At 36.5% G+C, this 26,720-nt stretch overlaps 1 protein-coding gene across 2 annotated transcripts in view; it reads right to left on the bottom strand.

Moving 5' to 3' along the window:
• uvrag (UV radiation resistance associated gene) overlaps window positions 1-25,123 on the bottom strand; it is a 131,226-nt gene extending 106,103 nt beyond the window's left edge. Inside the window, exons 1-6 of one of the 2 annotated variants that reach the window (XM_048180779.1) lie at window positions 24,775-25,123; window positions 18,881-18,998; window positions 17,283-17,317; window positions 10,002-10,163; window positions 9,113-9,187; window positions 8,852-8,937 (exon numbers count right to left, since the gene is read on the bottom strand). In XM_048180779.1, the coding sequence (XP_048036736.1) occupies window positions 8,852-8,937; window positions 9,113-9,187; window positions 10,002-10,163; window positions 17,283-17,317; window positions 18,881-18,998; window positions 24,775-24,882 (584 nt within the window). In that variant the 5' untranslated portion in view covers window positions 24,883-25,123. Of the gene's footprint in view, window positions 1-8,851; window positions 8,938-9,112; window positions 9,188-10,001; window positions 10,164-12,821; window positions 12,922-17,282; window positions 17,318-18,880; window positions 18,999-24,774 lie in introns of those variants that run through there. The other variant, XM_048180780.1, reaches the window with a different exon arrangement.
• Window positions 25,124-26,720: the final 1,597 nt, after the last annotated feature.

Here is a 26,720-nt window from a genome sequence, read left to right on the forward strand (position 1 = left end):
AAGACACACACACCAACTACCACTCAGAACAACTTAGGAACTCCATAGCAACACCTTGGCAACCACACAGAACATCCTAACATTATGGCAGTTTGTGTTTACAGACAAGAAAATGTAAAAATCTAGTTTAACTTCTCTCAGAAAATCATAAAAAACAGAACAAAAAAGACTTAAGAGAACAAAAAAAAAACAGAAAAGCATTAACCTTTCCTGAAACACAAATTAATTCATTCCAGAACTGCTGGAACAAGAACAGAGACGCGTTATTGTAAACATTGTTCTCCTTCTTTCGTTTTGACTTTCCTTCTCTCCCACATTTACCTCTCGGTATGTTTATGTATTTACCGTTCAGTGATAACCAAATAAATCTCGACTAGTGTTTGTATACAAGACAGCAGTGCAGCATTGTAAAACCAGGCCGAAAATAAAACAGGAAATGAAAACAAAGACAGATGCTTCATGAAAAGAACAAAGATGCGCTCTGAGAGGTTTGATGGCCACCTTATGTCATATCCTGAAAAGGCCAGAAAGACTAGAGCATGTCAAACCCAATTACATTTTGCTGCCCAATCGTAACATTGCTCGCCGCTGGTAAATATAAAGATCTTGAACAGCACACTGAAAAATACAAACAAACACTAAAGTTACTGTTCTTCATTTCTCTGACATTTTTTCCTATTTTTCTTCTCATCTCATGATGAGCAACTCCTATACATATAGTTCATTGTACAAAAATGACTTGTTAAACATTTCTATGTGTAAAAGATCAGGTGACGGCTTTTACTATGTTAATTATTTTGTAAACAAAAAATATGTTTTTAGCCTTTTCTTTGTCTTTATCAACTTCTCCTGGTTGTATCAGTGTTATATTAATTATATACAGTATTTATTTATTTGTTTTATTTATTAAATTTTGAACTAGGTTTCATTTTAACAGCATTTATATATTTGTATATAATTTATATTTTACTTAGTTGCCAAGGTGACATTTCTAATTTTCATTCAAGTTTGGGCTTTAATATCAAATATGAACATTTTGGATAAAAAAAAAAAAAAAGCTTTAATTATAAGCTAGCATGTTCTTTTATTTAAATATCGATTATATTTTATTTAGCAAATGTTATGGTTTTATTCGATTTTATAAATATATTAATTTTATATTTAATTTAATATTTAATTTATTTTATTAACAATTTTGCTTTATTAACTTTTATACATCATCAGACATAATTCCTAAAATTGTACAAAAAAATACTTTTAAGATCAGCCATTTCATAGAATGGCCTTCATATCATTTGACCTTTCAATTTTAAGCAACTGCTTCCATGGAACATTCCACGGATCACTTCTTGTGTGTATGTGTGTGTGTGTGGAAAAGACAAAGAAAGGAAATTAAATACAGTCTGTCTGGTTGGTATCTACAAAATGAAGGGATGAAAAATGTTTTCTGTCTCTTTTTTTGTTTGGATAAATGCTGATAAATGTCCTTATATCAGGTGACAGCCAGTCTTCGGTTGTCTTTGCAATTCCTTCACGTCCTCTTTCCCTCCTGGAGATATGGGTCACACACACACACGCACAACACATAACTGCCAAAGCCACAGATCTGCTTGCATATCATGCGTAATTTACCTAAAAGAACATTAAGGTCCAATATAAACTAATGCTTCAACGTTACACTCAACCTGCTTTCCCCAAAAACCATTGCACTCATTGCGCTGGTATGCTTATACCTGAAGTGTCACTGATCGATATGGTTTTCACCATTGGCTAATAATTACACTTGCAGTACATAAATCAAAGATAATGTGCGCAGCCTGTGCACAGGAATCAAACATATCGGGTCATGCTTAAGAAAACACATCACATCTGTTAACCTGCGTCCAAATATCCTTCACAAAAAAAGAAACAAAAACACTTTTACTGCACAATGAACAAGTGACACGACACGGAAAAATCTAGAGTGCAAACAACTCGAAGGGATGTGAGCCTGAACGGAAAAGAAAACAAACACGCAACTATCTACAGTGGTCCCCTACCTGCTGCTCAGACCAGGAGAATGTCAACACACGCCTCCGTCTCCACACACCTCAGAACTCGCCATTGTCTCCAGTACTGGAGGAACAGATAAGATTGTGCTGCATGGAAATATTTTGAGCTCTCACATTCCTGCCTGGTCTTTGGAGAGAGACGACCAATCCTTTTGACACCTCGCCATTACATCATCTGTGCTTATTTTTGCTCAGAAACATTTTAAATGGTAGCTCAACCGGGGTAAATTTAAGTCTGTGGGTGTGAATTCTTGCATTTTGCTCTTGCACTTCAGGATTACAACCAAAAGGATACAAATTGGGGCCCATTATTCTCTTTACAGCTGTAAATGTGCAAATCCCATGTCCTTTTAAGATAAAACAGCAGGTGCGGAGGAATCATACATATTGGGTTGTGCTTACAAAAAAAACTCACTGCATATTTATGAAGTATCCTTCACAAAAAAAAGTAACAAGAACATTTTTGTTGCTCAGAATCAATCAACCTCTAGGCAGCGCTTTGGATGACCAAGTTCAAGTCCAGTTTGTGGTCCCATACTATACTATCTATATTAAGTTGAAAAATGCCCAAAAAATTTAGAGCACTTGGGTAAATTTAGGTCGAGATTAAAAACAATAGGGCGCAAACTGGTGTCCATTATTTTTATTTTTTTACAACTATAAAAACATAAAAATCCATGTTCTTTCAGGCAAAAACATTTAGGTACTCTTCCTAATTTGTTAAATTATCTATTATTTAATGCAAAATTAACATAGCGTGAAAAGTAGCTGGTATTCAAAATAAATGTCTGTATTCGTCAAGCTCAACTTTTCCACCGTTACCAAAGTTACTGTTTTTAAAAAATATATATTTTCATGGAAAGTGCCTGTTTCAAAAATGTCCTGCTGTGAAGAATCACTATCATGCTGATTAATCAAATAAACAAGGCCAGCTCCTTAGTGTGAGCCAAAAAGCTTTCATTTAAACATGTATTCTGTAACTGGACCAAAAGGAAAAATTCTTTCTGACAAATCCAGCTGTAGGAATTAGATCTGCAGCTTAGATCATGTAAGCTGCAGATTTGCTGTTTTCAGGCCTGCGAATAATCGTGCCCTCCAGCTCAAGGCAAGGAGGCATTCAAGTTCGGCTGACCTTTACATCAGCGTCTCTCAGCACATTCAGCAGTCTTCTGTAGTGCTGCAAACCGTAGGGAGTTAGCTCATAACAGCTTCAGGACTGTGCTTCATGATGCGCGTAACATAAATTTGTATTAAAACATTACTGTCACCCAATCAAACAGACGGTGAAACACATTAAGCACACATACGACTCCACAGCAAGAATAAATCACATGTGGAACCCTAATGAAAGACTGAAATAGAGCATAAAAATATCAGTGGGCGACATGCATGTAAGCGAATGAATACAGGAGAATTATGCCAAAGTCATTTCGAAATGTCACACTTCCTGCTGCCTACAGGTGGCGCTTTGACTGTAACTGAATATTGCCATGTTGATGTCTTCAGGCCAGGGCTATTATCGAACATGTGAAGTTTGGAGCAGATCGGACATTTTATGCCTGACTTCTTGTTTCTTTCGTGGCGTTAATCGCATACATTAGCACTCAGCCAAGAGTTGCATGATTTAACTTGTTTCTAGCATGTTTGGTACTTTGTGGCATAATGAAATGTGAATCTGGTAGTGAATTACAGTGTAAAGCATGCCATTTCCTGTTGCCAGCAGGTGGTGCTATGTCTTACTGAATATTGTCATATGGATGTCTTTAGGCCAGGACTCTTATCACACATGTGAAGTCTGGAGCAGATCAGACATACTATGCCTCAGTTACAACAGCTTCCTCTTTCATGGCGAAACATCAGACTTTGTCAAGCCGCCACGGACACGCCCTTTGGTGAAAACTCTAGATCTTCGCAATATAACGTCTCAAAAGGCGTTTCGATTAGACTGACCAAATATGACATTGATCTGATAAAAGCTCTAGGAGGAGTTCCTTAAAGTACAAAGTCTGGAAAAGGCAAAAAAGGGTGAATTAATTCAAAATATCTGACTTCCTGTTCGGTTTCGGATTTCGCTCCAAGAGACTTTTTTGTAGGTATTGGGCTGATAAATGTGTGTACCGAATTTCAAAATCTACGTGAAATGTAGCGAGAGGGGCTGTACGTTAGATGGCGCTATCGAGCCATTTTGCCACGCCTAATGCTGGGACCCATAACAGATGTAAATTTTCACCACTTCTGACGCGTGTGCCAAGTTTCATGAGTTTTCGAGCATGTTTAGGCCCTCTAAAATGCGATTCACTTTGGAGAAGAATAATATGCCAAGTTTCATGAGTTTGAGAGCACGTTTAGGCCCTCTAAAATGCGATTCACTTTGGAGAAGAATAATAATAATAATAATAATAATAATAAACAGAGCAATTCCAATAGGGTCCTCACACCATCGGTGCTCGGGCCCTAAATATGTTTGCAGAGATTTAGGAAACACTCTAAGTTCAAATAATTGTTTCTCTGAAAAAACAATGCGCGACAATGAGTTATTCTACTTTGACATATGCGTTTTGTGTCTGAATGTCTGTTTATGTTTTGTTCTGTGTGATCCCGCCCACTGCCAGTTTACCCAATAGTATTATTTCAACACCCCGGGTTGCCAGTTGCCGGAAAACAGAGCAGCCATGGAAGTCAGCAAATGAACTAGGCCAGAGATTGCAGATTCTAGCCAACCTAAAAAGCATCGGCAATAAAACATATACGTTTGCATTAGCTGATCAACTTACAGTGTAACACTCATTACATTCCATTGTCAAATGCGCTCGTTCCTGTTGTGTGTCCTCAATCTGGCAACTCATGTGAGTGTGAGGAGTGGGGGGGCAGAGAAACAACTATCTCTAATATTTTGAATTTGGACTGCAGTACCCATTTCAACCACTAGCTGTCAATGTTACATCTCTCTATCTATGTTAACATTTCAGTCATAGCCGACTCTTGGTGATTCTATGGCCATCTTTCGCCATAACCAAGAGATTGTCTGAATTTGTTTTGGAAGTGTTTTTTTCTGGAGCAGGTTGCCAGGTCTTTCTCCAATCCTCCCCATTCCATGGCTAGGGACTCACACGCCTACGGCCAATTTGGCAATTGAAAATTTGACAAATAGAAAGTTCAAAAACAGCATTTATTTGAAATTTGAAATAATGCAAAATCATTGCATTATTATAAGTGTCTTTACTGTCACTTTTGATCAATTTAATGCGTCTTTGCAGAATAAAAATATTAATTTCTTTTTTTTTTTTCAAAAAACTTTTGTTTGAGGCAGCTCACTGGGTTCTGGAAAAGAGCTTCAATGGTTACAGGCCTTGTATAAGGTGATGGAGAGATGCTGATGCACTTTATCCCTTTATTAAAGCCTCTCTATAAGCGGGGCTCCAATATACCCTCATGCTTTCTCTACACTATTATTACCATAGCCTCCCACAAAGCCCTGAGAGACCAAAACACCAGCATCCATTTTCAGACAGGCGATGCGGAGATTAAGGGCAAGTTTGTTTTTCCGTGAGGCATGGCAGGCGTTACCGGTCCTCAAGGTTGTTGCTTTAGGGTTTTGGGGGGCTAGTGTGAACCTAGCTGTTAAAGCTGTACCCGATAATCCAGTCCAGAACCATGCCCTTCGGCGGGGGAGCGTACGACCCGTCGACCTGTTGAAAGGCGCTAAAAGCAGGAAAGGCTTATCGCCGCGGCAACCACGGGGTCACACTCTACTCCCTGAACTTTGCCGTACAACGCCGTCTCTGTTCTTCACTTGCTACTTTATTGATGGAGAGTGAGGGAAACTGAACTGTAAATCTCTAAAAAGAAGTGGAAAAATGCTTAAAAACAAAAATCTTAAAAGGAATAGTTCACACAAAATGTTCAGCAGAAAATAATTACAGCATACACTTAAGTTCTTGGGTGAACTATCACTTTTAGGACCCAAGAACATCCAAAAAAGTGGATGTAAAACACTAGATTTAGTCATGTTACAAAGAATACACGTCTATTTTTTGCACTGAAAAATATTTCGAAAGCAAGTGTGTTGATTATTCCCAGTGTGAACCAGCTGTGAGGGGTGATGGGAGATAAAAAGTTGAATTCATACGCAAGCAGGAATTTCCTTTGGCTTGCTTAAACCTCGCTGAGAACATTTCCTGTATTAGAAAGTAGGGGAAGGAACCAAGAACCAAAGAACCATTGAGGCTGCAAACACCTTTTCCAAAGACAAAAAGCTATTGGCCCACTAACACACAATCATAAAAAAGCAAAAGAAAAAACCCCTTACAACACCTTAGACTGATTTAGATCACCGAATCACACTTTTTTCCCACGAGTGGCCTGTTACAGCATGACGGACGGGCTGCCCACCCTAGAGTAGCATAAATCGCGCATGCAGAGGAAACATTTCTCTTTTGATTAATGATTCATTTTATTAGAACATTAACTACTCTGATTTTTTGTTTTTCCTCTTTTCCTCTCTGTATTACTCCTATTTAAAGATTGTCAGGTTGAGTTAATCGCTGACAACACGGCACTGTCAATCAAATCAAATGTTTCCTCAGTGCTGATAACAAACGCCGCCATCCGCACATTCAACTCAGAACACGACAAGGAGTTTTTGCCAAGACCTATACAGACTTTACACACCAACAGTTTCTTCTCTCTGTATTACAGAAACATGACTCTTCTGAGCTGGTTCTTTTTAGTAAGACATAAGACCAATTCAAACCGCACAGACAAACATGTTTGAGGGTTTTGTTGGATCAGTGCGTTATGGCCGTCTGCGTCTGTTGGCATTGGTCATGGTTCGTTTTCTCCCGAGTGAACATACGGCTGGTAGGGACTACAACAGGCTTCTTGCCGGGTTAGTGACATCACTAACCCTAAAATTTACATAAATCCCACCCCCGAGAACACGCAACAAAGGGGGCGAGGCCATGTTGGGCTGCTTTAGAGAAGAGGAAGAGTTGTTGTAGTAGAGTGTTGTTGCCATGCCGTCACTTTACGCCGGACTGCTTCACAAACGAGGGTCAATTCAACGCTGGATTTGCACAAAAGATTAACTTGACGGCTTCTCTGAGTCTCCTGAGTCTCTCCATCAGTGTCTGACGCACTGAACAATGTAAGACTGAACACCGTTCCTGACAATCTTCATTTTGGCTGCGTGAGATTCTCCAGCTTTGTTGTTGTTGAGCAACCGAAGCGCGAACTGTTAAAGCTCCGCCCTCTTCTGGAAAGCGGGCCAGGGGCAGCAGGGACACACACACAAAAAAATGTGTTTTTGCTCACACCTACATAGGGTCAGTGGTATTTTACAAAACAAATGAATGAAATGTTATCACTTTTTATTTTTTTATATTATTTTTAGATTTTAGATTTTAGATAGATAATATAATATAAAATATAAATCTATCTATCTATAAAGTACTAAAAGAATTGTTAAGGAACTGCAATTGTTAAGAGGAACTGGAATTGTTAAATTATTTGTAATTCCCATCCCTTGGCACGAAGCATAATTTTTTTTGCCATTGTTCGTTCTCCACACAGATATCCTCAAAAAAAAGAAAGAGAGAGAAAGAAGTCCATAACGGTTACAAGGAAAGCTGGAGTAATGCACCCCATGCATGTTTCTGTCAGTCGGCGTGTGTGTATACAAATATGCGACCTATGCATGTATGAGATTCCATCCAAGACATGGGCCCACCTCAGGCTGAAGCCAAGATATTGCACAGACTCCTAATCAAGACTACCAAGAGACTCACAAACACCATCACACGTAGAGAGCAGCAGCCTCCAGCAAGCTCTATATCACCCCACTACAGCACAGCTCCGAGGAACTGCCCTACATTCCACACAACAAAATATGCACGTCCACTGAGGTGCGTATGAATGAAGGTTTCGGAAAACGGGTGTTTAGAGCTGGTGTGTTTCGTAACAACATCTGTGGGATCAAAGACATTCTTTAGATAGATGTATTTTTGATGTTGTAATAGCGCAGATGTGTTCACACAGATAAATCTGAATATGGGAAGTGTGTCATAGTAATTTAACACACTCCAAAGTGCCTCCTTTCTCTCAGGTTGTGTGACGTTACAAAACATATTTGTATTAGCAGAGAGCTGTTGCCATCTAGTGCTGCAGTGAAGCTACAGCAGAACACCGAGCCAACATTTAACTTTATTGGGTTTGGAAAGGTCTGCCAATACCATGACAAGGTGGACTAATTTTTCTTCCTTGATTTCCTCCTCTCCTCATCAATCAGGTCTTTTATCCAAGGATTACGGTTATCCAAGACTGCAAAAACATCAGTCATCTTTGGCTGAAGAACGAGACGCCACCCTGCAGCAGGGGTCCAATTTGGAAGAAAAAAAAAAAAAAAAAAAATACACAGAGCGCTATCTGCCGGACAAGGAAAGGAACTTTTTTTTGATAATGGGAACTGCTTCTGGGTCTCAAATGGGAAGATAATACAATTCTGGAAAACAACTGAGAGAGCTGGAGCTGAGCTTATGTTAAGAGCAAATGCTATTCCTGTAGGAATGAAATTCCTATTCTTTTCGCAATAGTCAGTGCTGTGTCAATATACTGTCAAAGCACTGCAGATGTATTATTAATGAAAAGACATCTAATTTCTAATTATATATGGTAATTAGTCTTCAAAATGGCCATAATTCTACACTTTTAGAAGGAGCAATGAATTGTGAATGTAAAAGTAAAATAACGGCAAAAAGGCATTTTTCCATGATACGTTCCCTTTAAAATTGAGTATCTCTCACCTCAGTAAAGAGAAAACACTGTATGAGTTTCTGACAGAGCTCTGGTCCACTTGGAGCAAACTGTTCTTCTTCCTGTCAGAATTCTCCTGTGGGAAAGAAAACAGTCCATGAGCTTCACAAAGAGTTTCTTCTTACCGTATGAAGGATTCTACAGGTTGAAAAACCCAAGAGACATAAGTGAATTTCAGCTCTGATAGATGACAAGGTTTGAAGATGGCCTGGAATTTATTTTGAAACCGATTCCAAGAGTTTGAACAATACCTTCTGATCAAAATCAGCTGCATAGTAGCCATCGTTCAGTCCAAAGATGATCTCATTTGGATTTCTGGAGCGAATCTGAAGGAAAAGAGATGGAGAGAAAAGAGAAATGTCCATTTTTGGGGTTTTGTAAATTATTTTGGATGTGACTTTGAAGCAGAATTTACAGAATTATACATATTTCAATTTATATATATATATATAAAAAAAATATTAGATTATAATTAGGATAATTATATAAAATAGGACCCAATGTACTGCCTTAATATAAAGGAATTTTCCATATTGATTTTTCACAGGTGTTTTACCCATATTTTGAACTACAAACACACTGCATTGTGTTGTGTTTTAAGGTTTAAGGAAATGCCAGTTAAATTTCTGCTGAAAATACCTTTTCTTTTTTTATCTACTGATCTTTTTTACAGTATAATATCATAATAATAAATATTATATTTGTTATTACTACTACAATTACTCAATTTAAACTTCTCATATTGTTGTATGATATTATACAGATCGGACTTGAACTCAAGAATTCGAAACATTTCAATTTTTATTATTTACATATTTTTTCCCCTCATAAAACTTAAAGGATTAGTTCATTTTAAAATGAAAATTACCCCAAGTTTTACTCAACCTCAAGTCATTCTAGGTGTATATGACTTTCTTCTTTCTGATGAACACAACTGGAGTTATATTAATAAATATCCTGACGCATCCAGACTTTATAATGGCAATGCATTTATAACCCATTATAAAGCCTGGATGCGTCAGGATATTACTAATCAAAACACTTTGTCAAAACTAGATAGTCATAAAAGGAAAGCAACACATACATGGACAGAGAACAGAAAGAGATGCGAGCGTGAATGTATATATTTTGACTACTCACCTGCTGTCCTGTGTATCTGAGCCCATCTAGGTTGACCTTCCACTCAATAAGCAGTTGGTATTGTTCTTCCCTGCCACCCCATATTCTCACCACAAAACACGACACAGACATGTCCAAGAGGTCCGGCAGCATGGCAAAATCTAAGCTCCGCCATGTCGGGTTCTGAAAAACACACAAAAAAAATTATGATCAGGGTTTTTGATAGCCGGCTGCTTTAAAATGCATTTCTTTTTACAATGTGTTTTCGCAGTGTTGAGCTTTATAGCCAATCACAGACATATCTGTTAAGTGTGTGAATGCAATGGCCAATCAGACGTGTTTAATCAGTCATAACCCGCTCAACACGGCAGAGGTTTTTTTCAGCGCAAGTTCTGCATGCTCGCAAATCCTTTCATTATAACCAACAGATTATAAACGCGATGTCAATAAGAAACTCATTGCAGAGTTTTCACAAGAGTGCAGCTTCGTGTATCTTTGCTCGCTTCCTTTATAGTATATATTTTAAATGCTGATAACTACACACAGCAAATTTTCTGGATTGACAACCATATTTAAATGTGCGATTGAATCCGACTGACATTGATCACCATATAGCAATGGACAGAACAAAACAATCTGATACTGTCAAATGACCTGTGCATTAAGTCTTGGAGTGTAAATGCAAAATAATAGACCTGCCACTACGATGTTGTTTATTTTATTACTAACTTTTCAAATCAGTGACTTTAGGTTTTTACATTTAAATTGACAGATTTATAAATAAAAAATGGTTCTAAGTACTTTCAAGTCAAGTTGTACTTTGTTTTATGATCTGTCCTGACAGTGATTACTTTTTTAATTTATGAATAAATAGGATAAGTTACTATTACAAACTGATTCTTTGCATTTGTTTTGGATTTACTGTCAGTATTGGGCTCACAGTTCGCATGGGTAGGGTACTTTTTGGCTGGCTGCTTCAATCTGCCAGCACCGAAGACCATTTTTGACCCATGAAAAACCCTGATGAACACAGGGTACTTTGTACACAGTAACTTCGGCCTGCTCTTCCCTTTTTAAACTGGGTATTAATAAATTAATACAAACAAAAATTTGCTTCGGGCGACCCGAGTTCAAGTCCTGGCTCACAGTCCTTTCCCGATCCTGTCCCCCTCCCTCCCTCTCTCTCTCTCTCTCTCTCTCTCTCTCCCACTTCACTTACTGTCCGAATACTGTCCTATCGCAATAAAGGCAAAAGCGCCAACAAAAAAAAAAAAAAAAATCAATCTTTAAAAATTTGGCCAATATGATCAAATAGAACAGCAAATAGGGCTGTTAAACATATCGATTTTATTAATAATGCATAAGTGTGGCCTATCAGCATAGTCAATGAAGCCAAGCTTTCAAAGACTAACAGCAGAAACAGATTAGCAAAACTGTCCCGTCATGCAGTCTGGAGGCTAAAGAGGGTCTTTCTCCAAGAGGATGTGCAGCTGACAAAACTACCATCACAGTGACTAGATCAGCAGAAATAAATACAAAACAGCCATCAACATGACCACCAGAGGGGCTGAAATTAAGGCATTGTTACATGAAAGAACGGAAGGACGTACAGGAAGGCCAAGAAGAAAGGGAAATGAAGAAACAAAAAAGGAGGCAGAGAGGGGCAAGAAGGTTAGAGGTTAAAGACAAAACAGTATTAGTTAAAACTGAGCTCATTAAAATAGTCCTTACAGAATCTGTAAGATTTTTAGTATGTTTGTGTATACACAAACATATATCTAGTATATAAATTTACTAACAGCTTGCGCCAGAGCAAACCCTCTTTTGCCTGTCAGTATTTACTGAAGACATAAAGGCATCTGTGTTCTTTAATTTGCGCTCCCATCTGCGCTTTTTTGGAATTGCGCTCTCAAGCTAATTTGCCCTGTTTAGTAAATCTGGCCCTGTGTGTGTGTGTGTGTGTGTGTACCTGGTATTCCCTACATTATGGGGACAAGGATAGATTGTGGATGCCTGGAAGGCTCCAGATACTCATCACACCATCGTGAGGCCCACTCAGAGGCACTCTGGGTGGGCACAGAATTCAAATTCCACTGTGGTGGAAGCATGGAGGTATGGAAACCTCCAGGCTGGTTTTGTCAAAGTGCATCCCAGGCAGGACGCACCATCACTCTATGGGAGAAAGACACCCTGGAGGAATTTCCTCCATGAAAAATGAATAAGTCCCAAATGGCAGGGTTCGGTCGAACATCCATGCTGTCTGAGCACCTTCTCCAGCCCAGGGAAGGTGGCTCGTTCCCGGTCAGGGACATTTTTTTGAAAACAGCTAATAAAACATACTAAGTGTTTTGAAAATGCAGAAAGTTTTCTGTGATGGGTAGCTTTAGCTTTAGGGTAGGGCTGCACGATTAATCGTAATTGAATCGAAATCGCGATTTGGCTTAGTGCGATTATGACATCGCAAAGGCTGCGATTTTTAATGATATAAATATGTACACAGCGTTAGTGAAGAGCTGCTCTGTGATCAGTAGTAAATGACGCTTCATCTGAGAGCACTGCATTAGAAAACGTAACACGTGTCAAATATACAAACTTTACAAACATGAGAAGCCTTTATGAACTTCTTTTCTAACAAAAGACAACATTTAATGTGTTTTTACTCCAAACTCACTTCATAACATCAGTTGAGTGTTTGAAATAGCATTTTTATTAGCACTGGATTATAAATATACTTTATTATTACGGAAATACCTGAGAAGGCTTGAAGAAAACATATAAACTATGTATTGTTGCTGTCGTCTGTTTATTTTATTCATGTTTAATCAATCAAAGCGTTTCTACCTTCTTTTTATTCAGTCACAGCGATAGCATGATGCCCATTGGAACATTGGATTTCTTGGAACAGCGTTTGTTATATCGCGTATATTTGGATTATTTGGAGTGTCTGCTCAAGGGCGCCCTCCGGCGTCCAGTATGAAACAGACATGTTTATCGCCAAGTAATTTGACTCAATCCTATTCAGGGTAAAAATAGCAAAAAATAATTCCTCTCTCTAAAGAACTTTGAGGGAAACACATAATTAATATGTTTTCTCCAGCGTACATAAGTGTACAGGGTTTTTTTCCCCCCACAGTGGATGCATAAGAGGCACGTAGTTCATATTAAATACATTTTTATCCTGATAATATAATATTTGATAAATCTTTAGACCTTTCTAATGATTTATAGACATACTTCTTGCATGTTAACAAGTAACCCCACATTTTGTCATACAAGGTTTAAATATTATTTTCTAATTATTATAGTTATATTTATAATTAAATACTAATGCTAAATACTTTAATAATGAAAGTTATTACAACAATAATATTTCTTATTTGGTTTAGCAAAACAAGCCTGGTATTTTTTATAATTTTTTTTCTCATTCGTTTTATAAAATCGCATTTTAAATCGCAAATCGCAATTTTAACTAGAAAAAAAAAAAAAAAAAAAAAAAAAAAAAAAAAAAAAAAAAATCGCAATTCGATTTTTTCTCCAAATCGTGCAGCCCTACTTTAGGGGTAGGGTTAGTGTAGGGGGATAGAATATACAGTTTATACAGTATAAAAATCATTAAATCTATGGAGAATTCCCATAAAACATGGGAACTAGTGTGTCTGTGTGTGTATAGACTCTGTATATATATATATATATATATATATATATATATATATATATATATATATATATATATATATATATATATGAGAGAGAGAGAGAGAGAGAGATACCTATTTATTATTTATTCAAATTTATACTTGTATATAAAAGTGTGTGATTATATATACTATATAGTTCTGAATGCTTTAAAGTGGAACCATCACTTCAACCAAGTTGTAGACTAAATACAATAAAAAAATAATCAATATAACAATATATAGTAATAAGCAGCAATATTTTCAACTACATATTTTTTCTAAAACTTTTCAATGCATAAAAAAAAATGACACATGGACACATTTCGAGTGATGATGATGCAAATGAATTCATGAATCAGAGCTTTGAATCATTCATCACAGTCAAAGATACCGTGTGTCATTCTCTAAATAGGCTGTGTGTGTGTGATTGCCAGAACTGCTGCAATTATGATCTTCTGTAATGATTTCTTTTTTCTTTTCTTTTTTTGCTCTAATGACAATGAGGACAAGCAAAGAGAAACAATAAACAAAATTACAGACCAGCAGCCATGATATTACACTTACATACTGATCAATTTGTAAATTTAATAAACAACTGCATTCAATAGAGCTCTGCCTACTCTGTAAATAGAGAGAAAAGCACAGCCAGAATAACACCAGAAGAGCCCTCCAGCTTTAAACTTGTCTTTAAGGGTGTGTCTTCATCTCATGTGAAAACACACTAATAAATACAGTATTCATAGCCTACAATATTTCAAATCATCACTATTATCATCAAAACGACCATTACAGTCAGAATAATAGGCAAGAAGCCTTTAATCGTGTCTGTATAAACCACATTAATGATGATCATTTGCTTTTGTGTGTTGTGTTGTTACTCTCTTCTCACTTTAGCAGTTGCTATGCGTCAATGTTTTTCAACATAAATTACAGGCTTGGACAGAGTGACCACATGGTCATTAAACCGCTTTCCAGTCATCAATGAATGAAGGTAGCCACATCCGTTCTAGTGGCTCGGAGGCCTTTTTGGCGTACTTAAATTAGGAATTGTTTCAAAAGTGAAAGGTTGCCGGTGTGACCCCAAAAAGCCCATTTAACAAACCTGTTTTATATCAGTAAATGACGCAGTGCTGCTGGAAGCTGTTTCAATGCCTTTTTGTGTAGGTGATAGGATAGATCTGCCATATGTGTAAAGATGAAGTCCTGATGCTTCTGGTTTTGAGGACTTTGCCCTTCTACATGCACTGCCAGGTCTGCTTTAGGTCAGTCTTCTTTTGCCCTGATTACAACTCTTATTAAACCCGATAAGTTCAGAATACTGAATTTTTGTAGACACCGATTACCTCAAAAGTAAAGCAACTCAATTTTTTTAAGTAAACAATTATAAAAAACAATTAAGTCAAACTGAAATTTTTTTATTTTATTTTATTTTATGTAATGTTTAAGTCCACTGTACTTAAACTATTGTTTACCATACGTACTGTAATGTTTCTCATTTTTTAATTATTTTGATGCAGTGGTTGTAAAACCCAATCAAACCATTTAAGTAAACAACTCAAATGTTATTTTAGTAGAAATTAAAAACTTTATTTTGTATTACACAAACTCACTATTTACAATTTAAGTGAAATATTGAACAAACTAACACCTAATCTTTATGATTAAGTGTTAGTTAGCAACAGCAACAGCACACCAGCATGCGCTAATGTAACCGTCAAAGAGACTATCACTATATACCTGCATGAACCATTAATCAACATGCAGTATATATAGCCTTGAAGTTTCACAGCCCATTTTCGACCTAACCACAGGCGCTAATCTTCACCACAATGATAACCCTTCAAATTGTCAACATCACAGAAACACCCTTAAATAACAAAATAACAGAACATTAACACGATACATCTTCCCCTTGTGCGAAAACACACAAAATAACACTCAATTTTAACATTTATTCTCTTTACACAGTGTGATGCAAAGCATGCTGGGAACATGAAATCTGCTGCAACTCAGTTTAATGTTGAATGGATTCTATAACATTGGTTAGAGCAACAATGTGACATCATGACATGGCGTCACTTTATGTTGCTCAGTAATCTTAAAGATAATAATTTAAGTATAAGGATTTACTCAAAAATGTTTAGCTATACAAAAAAAAACTAAACTCCTCGTTCAGAAAATGTAATTGTTTTAAGTTGCATCAATGATTTAACAGACTTGAATTGCAGTGTACTCAATCTTTATAAGTTAGTAGTACTGTTCAGGTTTACAGTGTGGCTAAATATGATAATGATATGGTACCTGTTGATATCTGCAATAAAATGTGTGAAGTGTGTAATTTCTGCACTACCAGCAGCAAAAATTACTTTATTCAAGCAGGTTTCCCCACATATTCCCCCATCTGCCATTGGTTGGTCAAAAAGATAGTTCCACCCCCAAACTAGCATCATTGGTTGAGCCACTGCTGCTGTTGTCGGACAGACTGTTTGCAAACACAAACCCATAATCTTCAAAAAAAATTGTATTTTAACATAAAAAGCAAGCAAGGACAATAGCGAAAAATGGCAGATGGAGCAATAATAACTGACATGATTCATGATAACATGATATTTTTAGTGATATTTGTAAATTGTCTTTCTAAATGTTTCTTTAGCATGTTGCTAATGTACTGTTAAATGTGGTTAAAGTTACCATCGTTTCTTACTGTATTCACGGAGACAAGAGCCATCGCTATTTTCATTTTTAAACACTTGCAGTCTGTATAATTCACAAACACAACTTCATTCTTTATAAATCTCTCCAACAGTGTAGCATTAGCCGTTAGCCACGGAGCATAGCCTCAAACTCATTCAGAATCAACGTAAACATCAAAATAAACACTGTACTTACGCGATTAGACATGCTGCACGACGAACACTTTGTAAAGATCCATTTTGAGGGTTATATTAGCTGTTTGAACTTTTTTTATGTTATAAGGCAAGCGTGAGCTCTTGGGGCGTGGAGCACGAGATTTAAAGGGCCACACACCCTAAATCGGCTCATTTCTAATTATGCCCCAAAATAGGCAGTTAAAAAAATGAATTAAAAAAAATCTATGGGGTATTTTGAGCTGAAACTTCACAGACACATTCAGGGGACACCTTAGACTTATATTACATCTTTAAAAAAAAAAGTTCTAGGGCACCTTTAATTCTTTAACCAATTTGCTGTAAAATATATTGTGGTAACCAAAATGTCTGCCAAAGGCATCCACAAATATTAATGAATAAGATAAAATGACAAAATAAATATGACAGAAAGATTTGGAAAGCGTCTTAAACTGTTCATAGATCCCATATTTATTATGGTTTAACAGTAATAAATAAAACTATTGCTCCCATTGTACATTTTTCAGCAGTCCCATAAGGCTTAACAGACATTAAGGACATTAGTGACTAAACCTTTTATTATCCTACAGCAGAACAGAAATCCAAAGGAGAAAATGCTGATATGCTACGCTACAACATGTTAAACTATGCCACGCTACTATGCTATGATATGCTGTGCTCCGTCTACCATTTCACAAATTTTAAATAATAAGCATTAAATCGCATGACCAAACACAAATGAAAACAAAAGCACTCACCAATGAGTCTCGGATGACTTCACTCTTATAAAAATCTGGAAAAGGAACAGAAGCAAGTTAGAAGTCATCCAAAATGCAGCGTGACTTACAGTTTACACTATCATTCACAAGTTAAATTGAAGACTTCCATTCAGCAAGGACACATTAATTTAATCACAAGTGACAGTAAAGAAACTTATAATGTTACAAAAGATTTATATAAATGCAGTTTCTTTTAACTTTATATCCATCAAAGAATCCTGAAAAAATGTATCATGGTTTTCACAAAAACCACATCCAGCCCAGCTCTTTTACTACATTACTATCTATAAGGAAAGGGAAAGGGTATATTGTGAAAATTACAACTATATACATGGCCATTCATTTTAAAAGAGTCAGTTTGAAAGGTAGTTTTGAAAGCCTCATTAGTTTAAAGCTGCTTTGCGTAACTGTTGGCTTTTAATATCCAACTGCAAAATACACAGAAATAACCAAGTACACAAATAGCAGATTGATGTCCCCAAACGTGTGAAGCATAAACACTTAGGTGCTATCAAAACATTGCACTGTTTATTTTAGAAGTCTGATCAGCTTGACAACAGCTCAACCAATAGAGTGAGTTTGGGGGTGGGGCCATCTCCTTGACTGTCCAATGGAAGACAGGGTGAATGTTTGGATAAACTGTTTGAAAACAGTCACTTTTTTTTTTTCAATTCTGTTTGGTGTCACTGGTGACAAATTACGCACTGCAGCTTTAAAGGATTAGTTCACTTCAGAATTAAAATTTCCTGATAATTTACTCACCCCCATCTCATCCAAGATGTTTATGTCTTTCTTTCTTCAGTCGAAAAGAAATTAAGTAAAAACATTCCAGGATTTTTCTCCATATAGTGGACTTCAACAGGGTACAACGGGTTGAAGGTCCAAATTGCAGTTTCAATGCAGCTTCAAAGGGCTCTACACGATCTCAGCCAAAGAACAAAGGTCTTATCTAGCGAAACGATCGGTCATTTTCTAAAAAAAAAATTAAAATAATACACTTTAACTGTTAAATGTTCATATTGCACTGCTCTGTGCAAGTGTAATCACGTTGGAAAGGTCACCTGTGACGTAGGCTAAAGTACCAATCCATTGTCTACAAAGGAAGACTAAGTCAAATGCCCTTTACAAAAAAAGGTAAAACAACGATGTCAGAAGAGGAGAAAATGAGATGGATTTTCGCCCTACCACGGTACTTCTGCCTACGTCATGCATGACCTACAAAATGTGTGGCGGATCGCAAGATGAATATTTGTGGTTAAAAAGTATATGAATTTTAAATTTTTTTAGAAAATGACCAATTTTTTTCATTAGACAAGACCCTTATTCCTCATCTGGGATCATGTACAGCCCTTTGTAGCTGCACTGAAACTGCAATTTGGACCTTCAACCCGTGGAATGTTTTCCTCAAAAAAACCTTAATTTCTTTTTGACTGAAGAAAGAAAGACATAAACATCTTGGATGACATGGGGCTGAGTAAATTATCAGGAAATTTTAATTCTGAAGTGAACTAATTCTTCAAGTACTAAATTAAGTGAACAATCAGAGAGTACCAGCCAGTTCAGCTGGCATCAGTCACCTCGTGATATTCGATCTTCCTGGCAGAGGTGAAGGGTGAAGTAAGTGTCCAGCAGAGGAGAGCCATTCTTGTTCACGATGTTACGGGCCGCTATGCTCCGCAAGTGACGTAAACGCCTCTGTTGGGACAAAGAGAGAAAGACAGTTAAGTAAGAAAGACAACCTAATTTATTTTAACATGCCTTTCAGTCTTTTTTTTTACTTTACTTTCATAAGCTTATGTAATCATCAAACAGTAAAGGTTTTTACACTTATGCAAAAAAAACATGCAGTAATCTTTAATTCAGAAGGAATGTGTTTATGATGGTTTTTAAGAATGCCAATTTAAGCTGCAAATAAGAATCCATCATGACATATATCTCAGATATTTCTCAGGATTTTTTCCAACTTGGTGATGATATCAAGTCTCCCCTTTACTGGATCATGCACACACTGAAGTCTGAATGTTTTGCAGTTCTATTTTCCATCACAAGCAACTGACAGTGAACAGGAACTGAGCAACACACAGGCACAAAACATCATTGTGAGTCTCACGTCACTAGTCACTATAAAGCCAAGTCCTCCACCCTGACCAAAACATGGCATCACTGCTGCACATTGGGCACAAATCCACTGCTTTGAAGGAGCCAAGGGGGGAAAAAAGGAGTTGGTAGGCATGGAAAGGTTTAACATAAGAGTTTTTGTAGGTTAAAAAGGAGGAAGATACCAAGAAAGGCAGCCCATAAAATAGGCCTACGATATGACCACAGAAGGGATGTTGCCTAAAGAACTAGTCCACTAATTGGTCTTAAGGAAGTCTTGTGTAATTTCACAGGTTTTGGGTTCACCCGACCATGAATGAACATTTCTTAGGAGGCATTTACAACTTGCTGCTAATGGCACAAAAAAAAGAGGATGGAGGATGGCCGATATAAAGCTACATGATATCACACTATTTAATTTTAAAGATAGTAAAAACAACAAATGCATAACAATTGCTGAAATTAAATGTATATTTACTTTACATATTTACTAAATTAGAAATTATTTTAAAGAATGAACATGGAAAAACATGGAAAAAAACTTTATAAAAATAAATCTGTAAAATAAAATGGCAACTTCTTGATTCCGTAATCCTATTAAAGTATTTTAAAATAAATACATGCTTATTTAATGAATGAGAACATATAGCGTTCACCTTTCTATTACTAATAATAACAGAAAAGCTTATAATACTTTTCGTATACCCTTTACTTTCTTTGTTTAACAACTCTGTCTAATAAATTATTAGTTAAACTGTTAAACAGAGACAGTAAACTAATGAAGACAGAGCTGCCGCTTCAAAATAAAAGTTCTAATTCCAAAACATCAGCCAAAAAGAAAAACTTATAACCCAATGGCGATATTTTTTTTTTAATTGCCAAACTGGCAATAATGACTGCAGTTACGCCCACTGAGTGGCAAAAGACTGAGTGGCAGCATTGGTTTTCAGCGTGAATGCCGCAAAAAACGCATCCAAAATGGGAAAAAGCTTTTTGCGATTGACTGTATGAATAGCTTTGACAAAATCTGAGATATATTTTTACAGAATGCCGAAAGCTACAGAAAAAAGAGGCAAATGGATTGCTGCAATTCACAGAAACAACTGGACTCCAGGCAGAGAAAAATGGATTTGCAGTTATTATTTTTTGTCAAAATGTTGGATTTTGGGGTAAAACCAAACCCTACTGTATTGTTAGATATTGAATTGACAACTCATCAATTAAATATTTACCATATTATATTCTGCATAATTTGGTGTTTTTAAATGAACATGACAAAAACTATACAAGTTTTAGGGCTGGACGATATGACGATATACATAACGTTGATATAAGTGATCACTCCGATAAAGTGTTCACAGGCAGATTTGCTTTATGTATTTCCCCGGCTTCGAAATCAGGAACATATAAATGTCAGGAAACACTGGCTGCATGTCAATATCCATGGATTAGGTTTCTTTGACATGTTATAAGGAACACTTTTGAGCCCAACCTTTAGTGTAATCGTTTGTTTTCGCAGTTTCCCCTATTAAATCCAGTCATGCAGCAGGTTCTTTTGCCACTCAGTCCAGCTGAGGGAGCAATGCATACCCTCTATATCAGTCGACCAATACATGAAAAAACGCAGCATTATTCTTTATATATTTTAAGAAGGGTGAACCATCATAATTGCGGTTCTGTGACATTAAAAACCCTTGTGTAAACCACAGGGTGCTGTCAGCACAATAATTAAACACCTCTACTACAAAAAGAACAACAACAACAAAAAAACTTAAGAATAAAATATGTCAACCTTGTGACCCTAATCTACACAACATGAGATGGAAAGTCCAGAGTTCCCATTCACAAGGGCCAGATTTAAGGCACAGGGCCCCAGCCATTTCAATGAAACACTTAATCTGAGAGTTCAGCAAACTAAAGTCTTCACCTGACCAGCTTTCATCACAACCAGCCACAAAGATTTTCCAGCGCCGCCCGTGAGGCATTAAATACTAAATCTAAGTCATGGGATGCCCCACTGGATTATTGAAGCTACAGAAACAACAACACACTTTGTTCAGTTTTTCCCCCATTTCTGTCTTGTTTCAGACAACAAAACACTGAGGAACTTTCAGCGTCAGTTTGTCCCAGACTCTGAAATGGAGAGGTTGAGTGGTAAAATTTAGTAGGTTAACAGGCCACTTAACTAGCACGGGAACAAACAAGCTAGTGTACGCTCAACTTTCCCTTATTAGGCAATTTGCAGCTGTTTCAAACAGCTAAAATGAAACCGAAACATCAAGCATGACTTCATTCTGAATTCAATAAATCATGTTACACTGAACAAAAAAATGCTCTTCTGCTGGCAAACAAATGAATGATGTTCATGAGTGTGACAGAGGTCATCTGTAGTCCATAACAGTGGTCCGGTAGAACTTTGCCTCAAGCAGTAAGAGTGTCACAAGAGACTGTGTGACTGCCAAAGCAATTGGTGTCATAACCATTTCCAGTAAAATAAACTTCAGACAGGTGTGACAAGCTCAAACAACCCCCTATCATGTGATAGGGACTTCACATTTGGTTTCACATTTCAGTGTTTCTGGTAACAGTTTATTCCATTTTTAACAAAAGCAGAACTGAGGCCCATTGCATGAAGCTGGTTTCATTTGCTACCCAGGTAAATTTGTCTGAGCAAACTCTGGTTCAATCTTCAGAGTTAATCACAAACTCTGGATCAATCTTGAGTTGACAGAGAATGTTTATATTGAGTTTTGTGAGCATGGTGAACCTGATCCAAAGAAGGTTTGATTTGTTTTGTCAACTCTAAACCTAATCTGAAACTCAGAGTTTGTTCAGCTAGCTTCGTGCAACAGGCCACAGGAGCTCAAGGAACTACTAGGTCTGAAACCATTTCTTTACTAGCTTATGTCTAAAATTTAGTTAACTTGTATTCAGTATTGGACAAAAGCAATGCCTGCAGGGAATATTTGTTTTTAATGACCCAACAAGATTAAACCATCAAAAATGAGGAAACTACTGTATATTTTTATTTAAATATGACTGAAGAACTAAACACTTAATTTGGTTATCTGACAAAATTATTTGGCAAAAAGAGTCAACCTACAGCGACAGGTTTTATTTTACTATGCAAAATAAATGCATAGAAAAACAAAAAGCTCACAGAAGCTAAAAAAGCATATTAACTACAACATAATCAGTTATTAATTTTTCAAAGGTTCTCTCTTGTTTTTGCATGTGTTCATAACAAAGGGTGAAGATGTCAATTTTCTGTAACACTTTATTTTAGGGTCTTTTAACTAGTTGCTTATTAGCATGCATATTACTAAAATATTATTTAAAATAATACTATTTATTAGTACTTATTAAGCACATATTAATGCCTTATTTTGCATGACCTTATTCTACATTCTTAATCCTACCCAATACCCAAACTTAACAACTACCTTACTAATTATTAATAAGCAGATTGGGAGCAAATTAGGAGTTTATTAAGGGAAATAGGGAATAGTTTATATGTGTTCCCAAATTTTCCTATGCAGGACATCACTTTTGGCCACTACTGTATATGCATTTAAAATTTACAGTCTGTCTTTCTCTTGAAAATGGATAAATATATTGATGACTCATCCTGCACTACACAGACTTTTGTCCAATCAGATGCTCTCAACAATGAGAATGTCCCTTCCCCTCAAACTAACTGCTACTAGGTAGCAAAGCATCAATGATAGATGTGGTGTAGCTTTAAACAAAACAAAAAAATTAATATACATCAATGATTATAAAATAATAATAAAAGTAGTAGTAATAATAATACTGTAAAATTATTACTACTAAATTGCAATATTGAACAAAATTAGAAATATTGCAATATTTCACTGTAAAACAAAAGGAGGCAGGGAGCCTTTAAAGTTTCTCTTTTGTTGACAACATGTAGTTATCAAATAAGTGCTTTTCACTACAAGTTGGTGCATGTTTGGTGCATGTTGCATTTGATAATTACACCAAGCCATATCACGATTTCGATTTGAATTAATCATAAAGCCCTGAATGAAACCCTGAAACATACACCCATTACGAGCATCTATCTATGTATGCATTTGACAGCATCTATATTACTGGTATAAACTGCAGCAGGACATGGGAATATATACTAATGGCATAATTAGATTTAGAATATTCCCATAGCCATTAGTATATTCTCATGTCCTGCTGCAGTTTATACCAGTACATATTTTATATAAAAAAAAAAAAAATGCAATTTTAAATATTTAATTTGATGACGTATTATATTTTATAGCAAAGATTCAGTTCTTTCTGCAAGAAACCATACAACATACATAACTACAACATAACTCCAGCCCCATGTTTGCACCATTAAGTAATGCAACATTTCCCGACACAGAATGCCAAGTCATCAACGGACACTGCTTAACAGGAAAACCTGTGATCCCCAAAACACTTCCTGAGAACCAGTGATGAGATTAAACAGACGATTGCTTTAGGACATGGCTATCATTCCACATAACTGAGGTCTACACTCTCAGTTAGGACAGATTCAGAGCATGTAAGTGCACAGTGTGTATTACAACACTGCAACTGTTACAACACACACAATCACAGCCACTTCATAATGGCAATCTCAAGCATTACATCAGCACTACACGATATGCAATTTTTGCCTGAAATGTTTTAAAATCCTTAACTGCAAAGACTTTTTAATTAAAAAATAAAAGTATGTTAATACAAACTAAAAAAATAAAAATAAAAATGCATAATACCAACATAAACATAACTGTTTTCTCATCAATAATAAACTGTAACATGAAACCAAATGAACCAAACATTCGTAACAAGGGTTTTTCTTTGCAGAGCCCCCAAACAATGTGTGCCAATGAGGAAGTATGACATCATTTATAGTCACTTATGTCAGGGCTGTCAAAAAGCTGCAGTGCATTTGAGTTAAGCACAGCTCACTCCATAAGACAGCACCACCACTACCTTCCGAGCCAGTTTCAAGGTCTTTTAAGCATGAATAATAAATATTAGAATGCTGTCTGATCTGTTAGGCATTTGTGTTTGAGTTTGGAGAGCCACAGTGACAAGACCACACTGCACTGTGAAACCTCTCTGCATATATTTCTGGTATATGAACAAGCCAGCGCTTTATTATTAACACAGTCTCATTTGTTGCTTCTGACATTTCTATTTCAAACCCCACTGCATTCATAAATGTTGACCAAAGCTTGACTGGACATGGAGGCCCGGTGTTATGATCATCCGGTGACATGTGACACATGCACAAAAAGATCCGCTAAATATTCACACTCAATAAGCACGCACATACGGAACATATGGCTGGATGCTGCAGGTGTACCTGTTGTGATGTGAGCTCCACATGCAGGACTCTGGAGGATGCTGCTCCGGGGTTGCTGCTGACAGCTCCAGCGGACACTGAGAGATCCCGACCGGCGATGGAGTTCATCCTTCTACGGTACCATAGGCGATAGCCTCATTCAGCCATACAACTCAACCCCATCAGCGAGAAACTCCCGGCACGAAGGTGTCAGATTCCGAGCTTTCTTCACAAGCGTGCAGATTTGTATTATAATGTACATTAAGCACACTAAACGCAGCTACTGAGGTACCCACGGCGGCATAAACAAAGTAAGTCTTGCCTAGGAAGCCATTACCGCGACCTTGATCGGCAAACCCTCGCTTCGTGCCTATTGGCTGAGGAAGCTGTCACTAAAGCATATGTTTGGTGACGTAAATGAATACTATGAGTTGATTGGTGTAGAGCTTGTCAATTAAAAGGAAAAGGGCGGGAGGAGGCCTTTAGAAAGTCATGCTGCGCTCTGCGTTCGTACAAATATGAGGAAGTGAGGGGCTGTGTTTGAGTAACGTGATCCCAACGGGCGGACCGCTCAATGAAGACCGTTTATTCTCCCATTCAAATGCATTATCTGGGTGAGAATTGCATTGATAATATAGCATAAAATATATAATGTGCAATAAAGCGGGCCTGTTCCACGTATTTATAAAACGACAAAGGTAGAGTGGGCTTAACGAAGATATATTTTTTTACGAATTATTTTTTTATTATTACGAATTCATTAATCGATATATAACTTTTATTAATAATCAATATATAACTTTATTATTATTATTATTATTATTATTATTATTATATGAAGTAGAAGTATCCATGAGGCACAAGAGGGCGCCATTGCCCAACTAATAAGCCAATTTATAACCTTTTCCTTCCTCCTTAAAAAATAAATTTAATATGAAAATGAAAATAAACATGAAATAAAAGGTGAAGCATTGCCCATAAAATTTAAATAAATGTCAATTATTGGTCAAAATTATTTTAAAGAATTTTGAAAAAAAAAAGTGACCTAGTTATTTTCTGTTCATTTTGAACGAATTGTTCATTTTATGTTTTTTGTTTGTTTTGTTTTTTTGTTTGTTTTTATTGCAATCAAAATTTAAAGAACATTGTATGTTAACATGTGTGAAGTCCTTACAGACTAAATTATTAATCATGCATAGGCCTACAACAGAGAAAAATATAGCAAAAGTAAGAAAGAGAAAAGCGAAATAAATAAATAAATTAGATGTATAGGGTTAAACAAGACCATAATGGTTAAACAAATCATAAAAGTTCATAGATTCATAACTTTTCGCAATTTTAAGGCCTCAGTTTATAGGGCTACATTCGTGAAATGAACATTTTAACATAAAAAGTAAACAATTAGTGACCTAGATAAATAATCAATATTTTTTTTTCATGGCTGTGTGCCCCACCTCACTAATATAAGCCAATCAAATGCAAGGTCCCAGACAGTTACACTTTTGTGCCCAAAAGAGGAGGCACCTTACAGTTTGTGGGCCCTAGCAATTGATTTTGTCCACTCTAGGACATGTGTTGCTTTGTTAATATGTCAGAGACTTTACATGCTTGATGCTACTTGAGAAATCCTATAATGTAGGCTACCATAAACATATCCTGGGTTTGTATGTGAATGTGAATTACAATGTGTTATTTGGTTTATTAAATGCATATTTGATTTTTTACAAAAGTAAAATAAACATTTATTATGTTTCATTTGTGAAGGGAATATTGATTTTGTCATACAGCCTTATTGATTGAAGAACTATCTTACATAACCCATGGACTTTGGACTAATAATCTGTAACTGTTGCATACATCTCTCATTTAAAAAAACAAGACTGGGTTTAAAGACAGGAATAAGAGAACATGCTGTTAGTGTCAATCAAAGAGAGTGTTGTGGCTCAAAACAAGACAGCACATAGTAG

This window comes from Megalobrama amblycephala, linkage group LG2 (assembly GCF_018812025.1).
Source record: "Megalobrama amblycephala isolate DHTTF-2021 linkage group LG2, ASM1881202v1, whole genome shotgun sequence".
NCBI lineage: Eukaryota > Metazoa > Chordata > Actinopteri > Cypriniformes > Xenocyprididae > Megalobrama > Megalobrama amblycephala.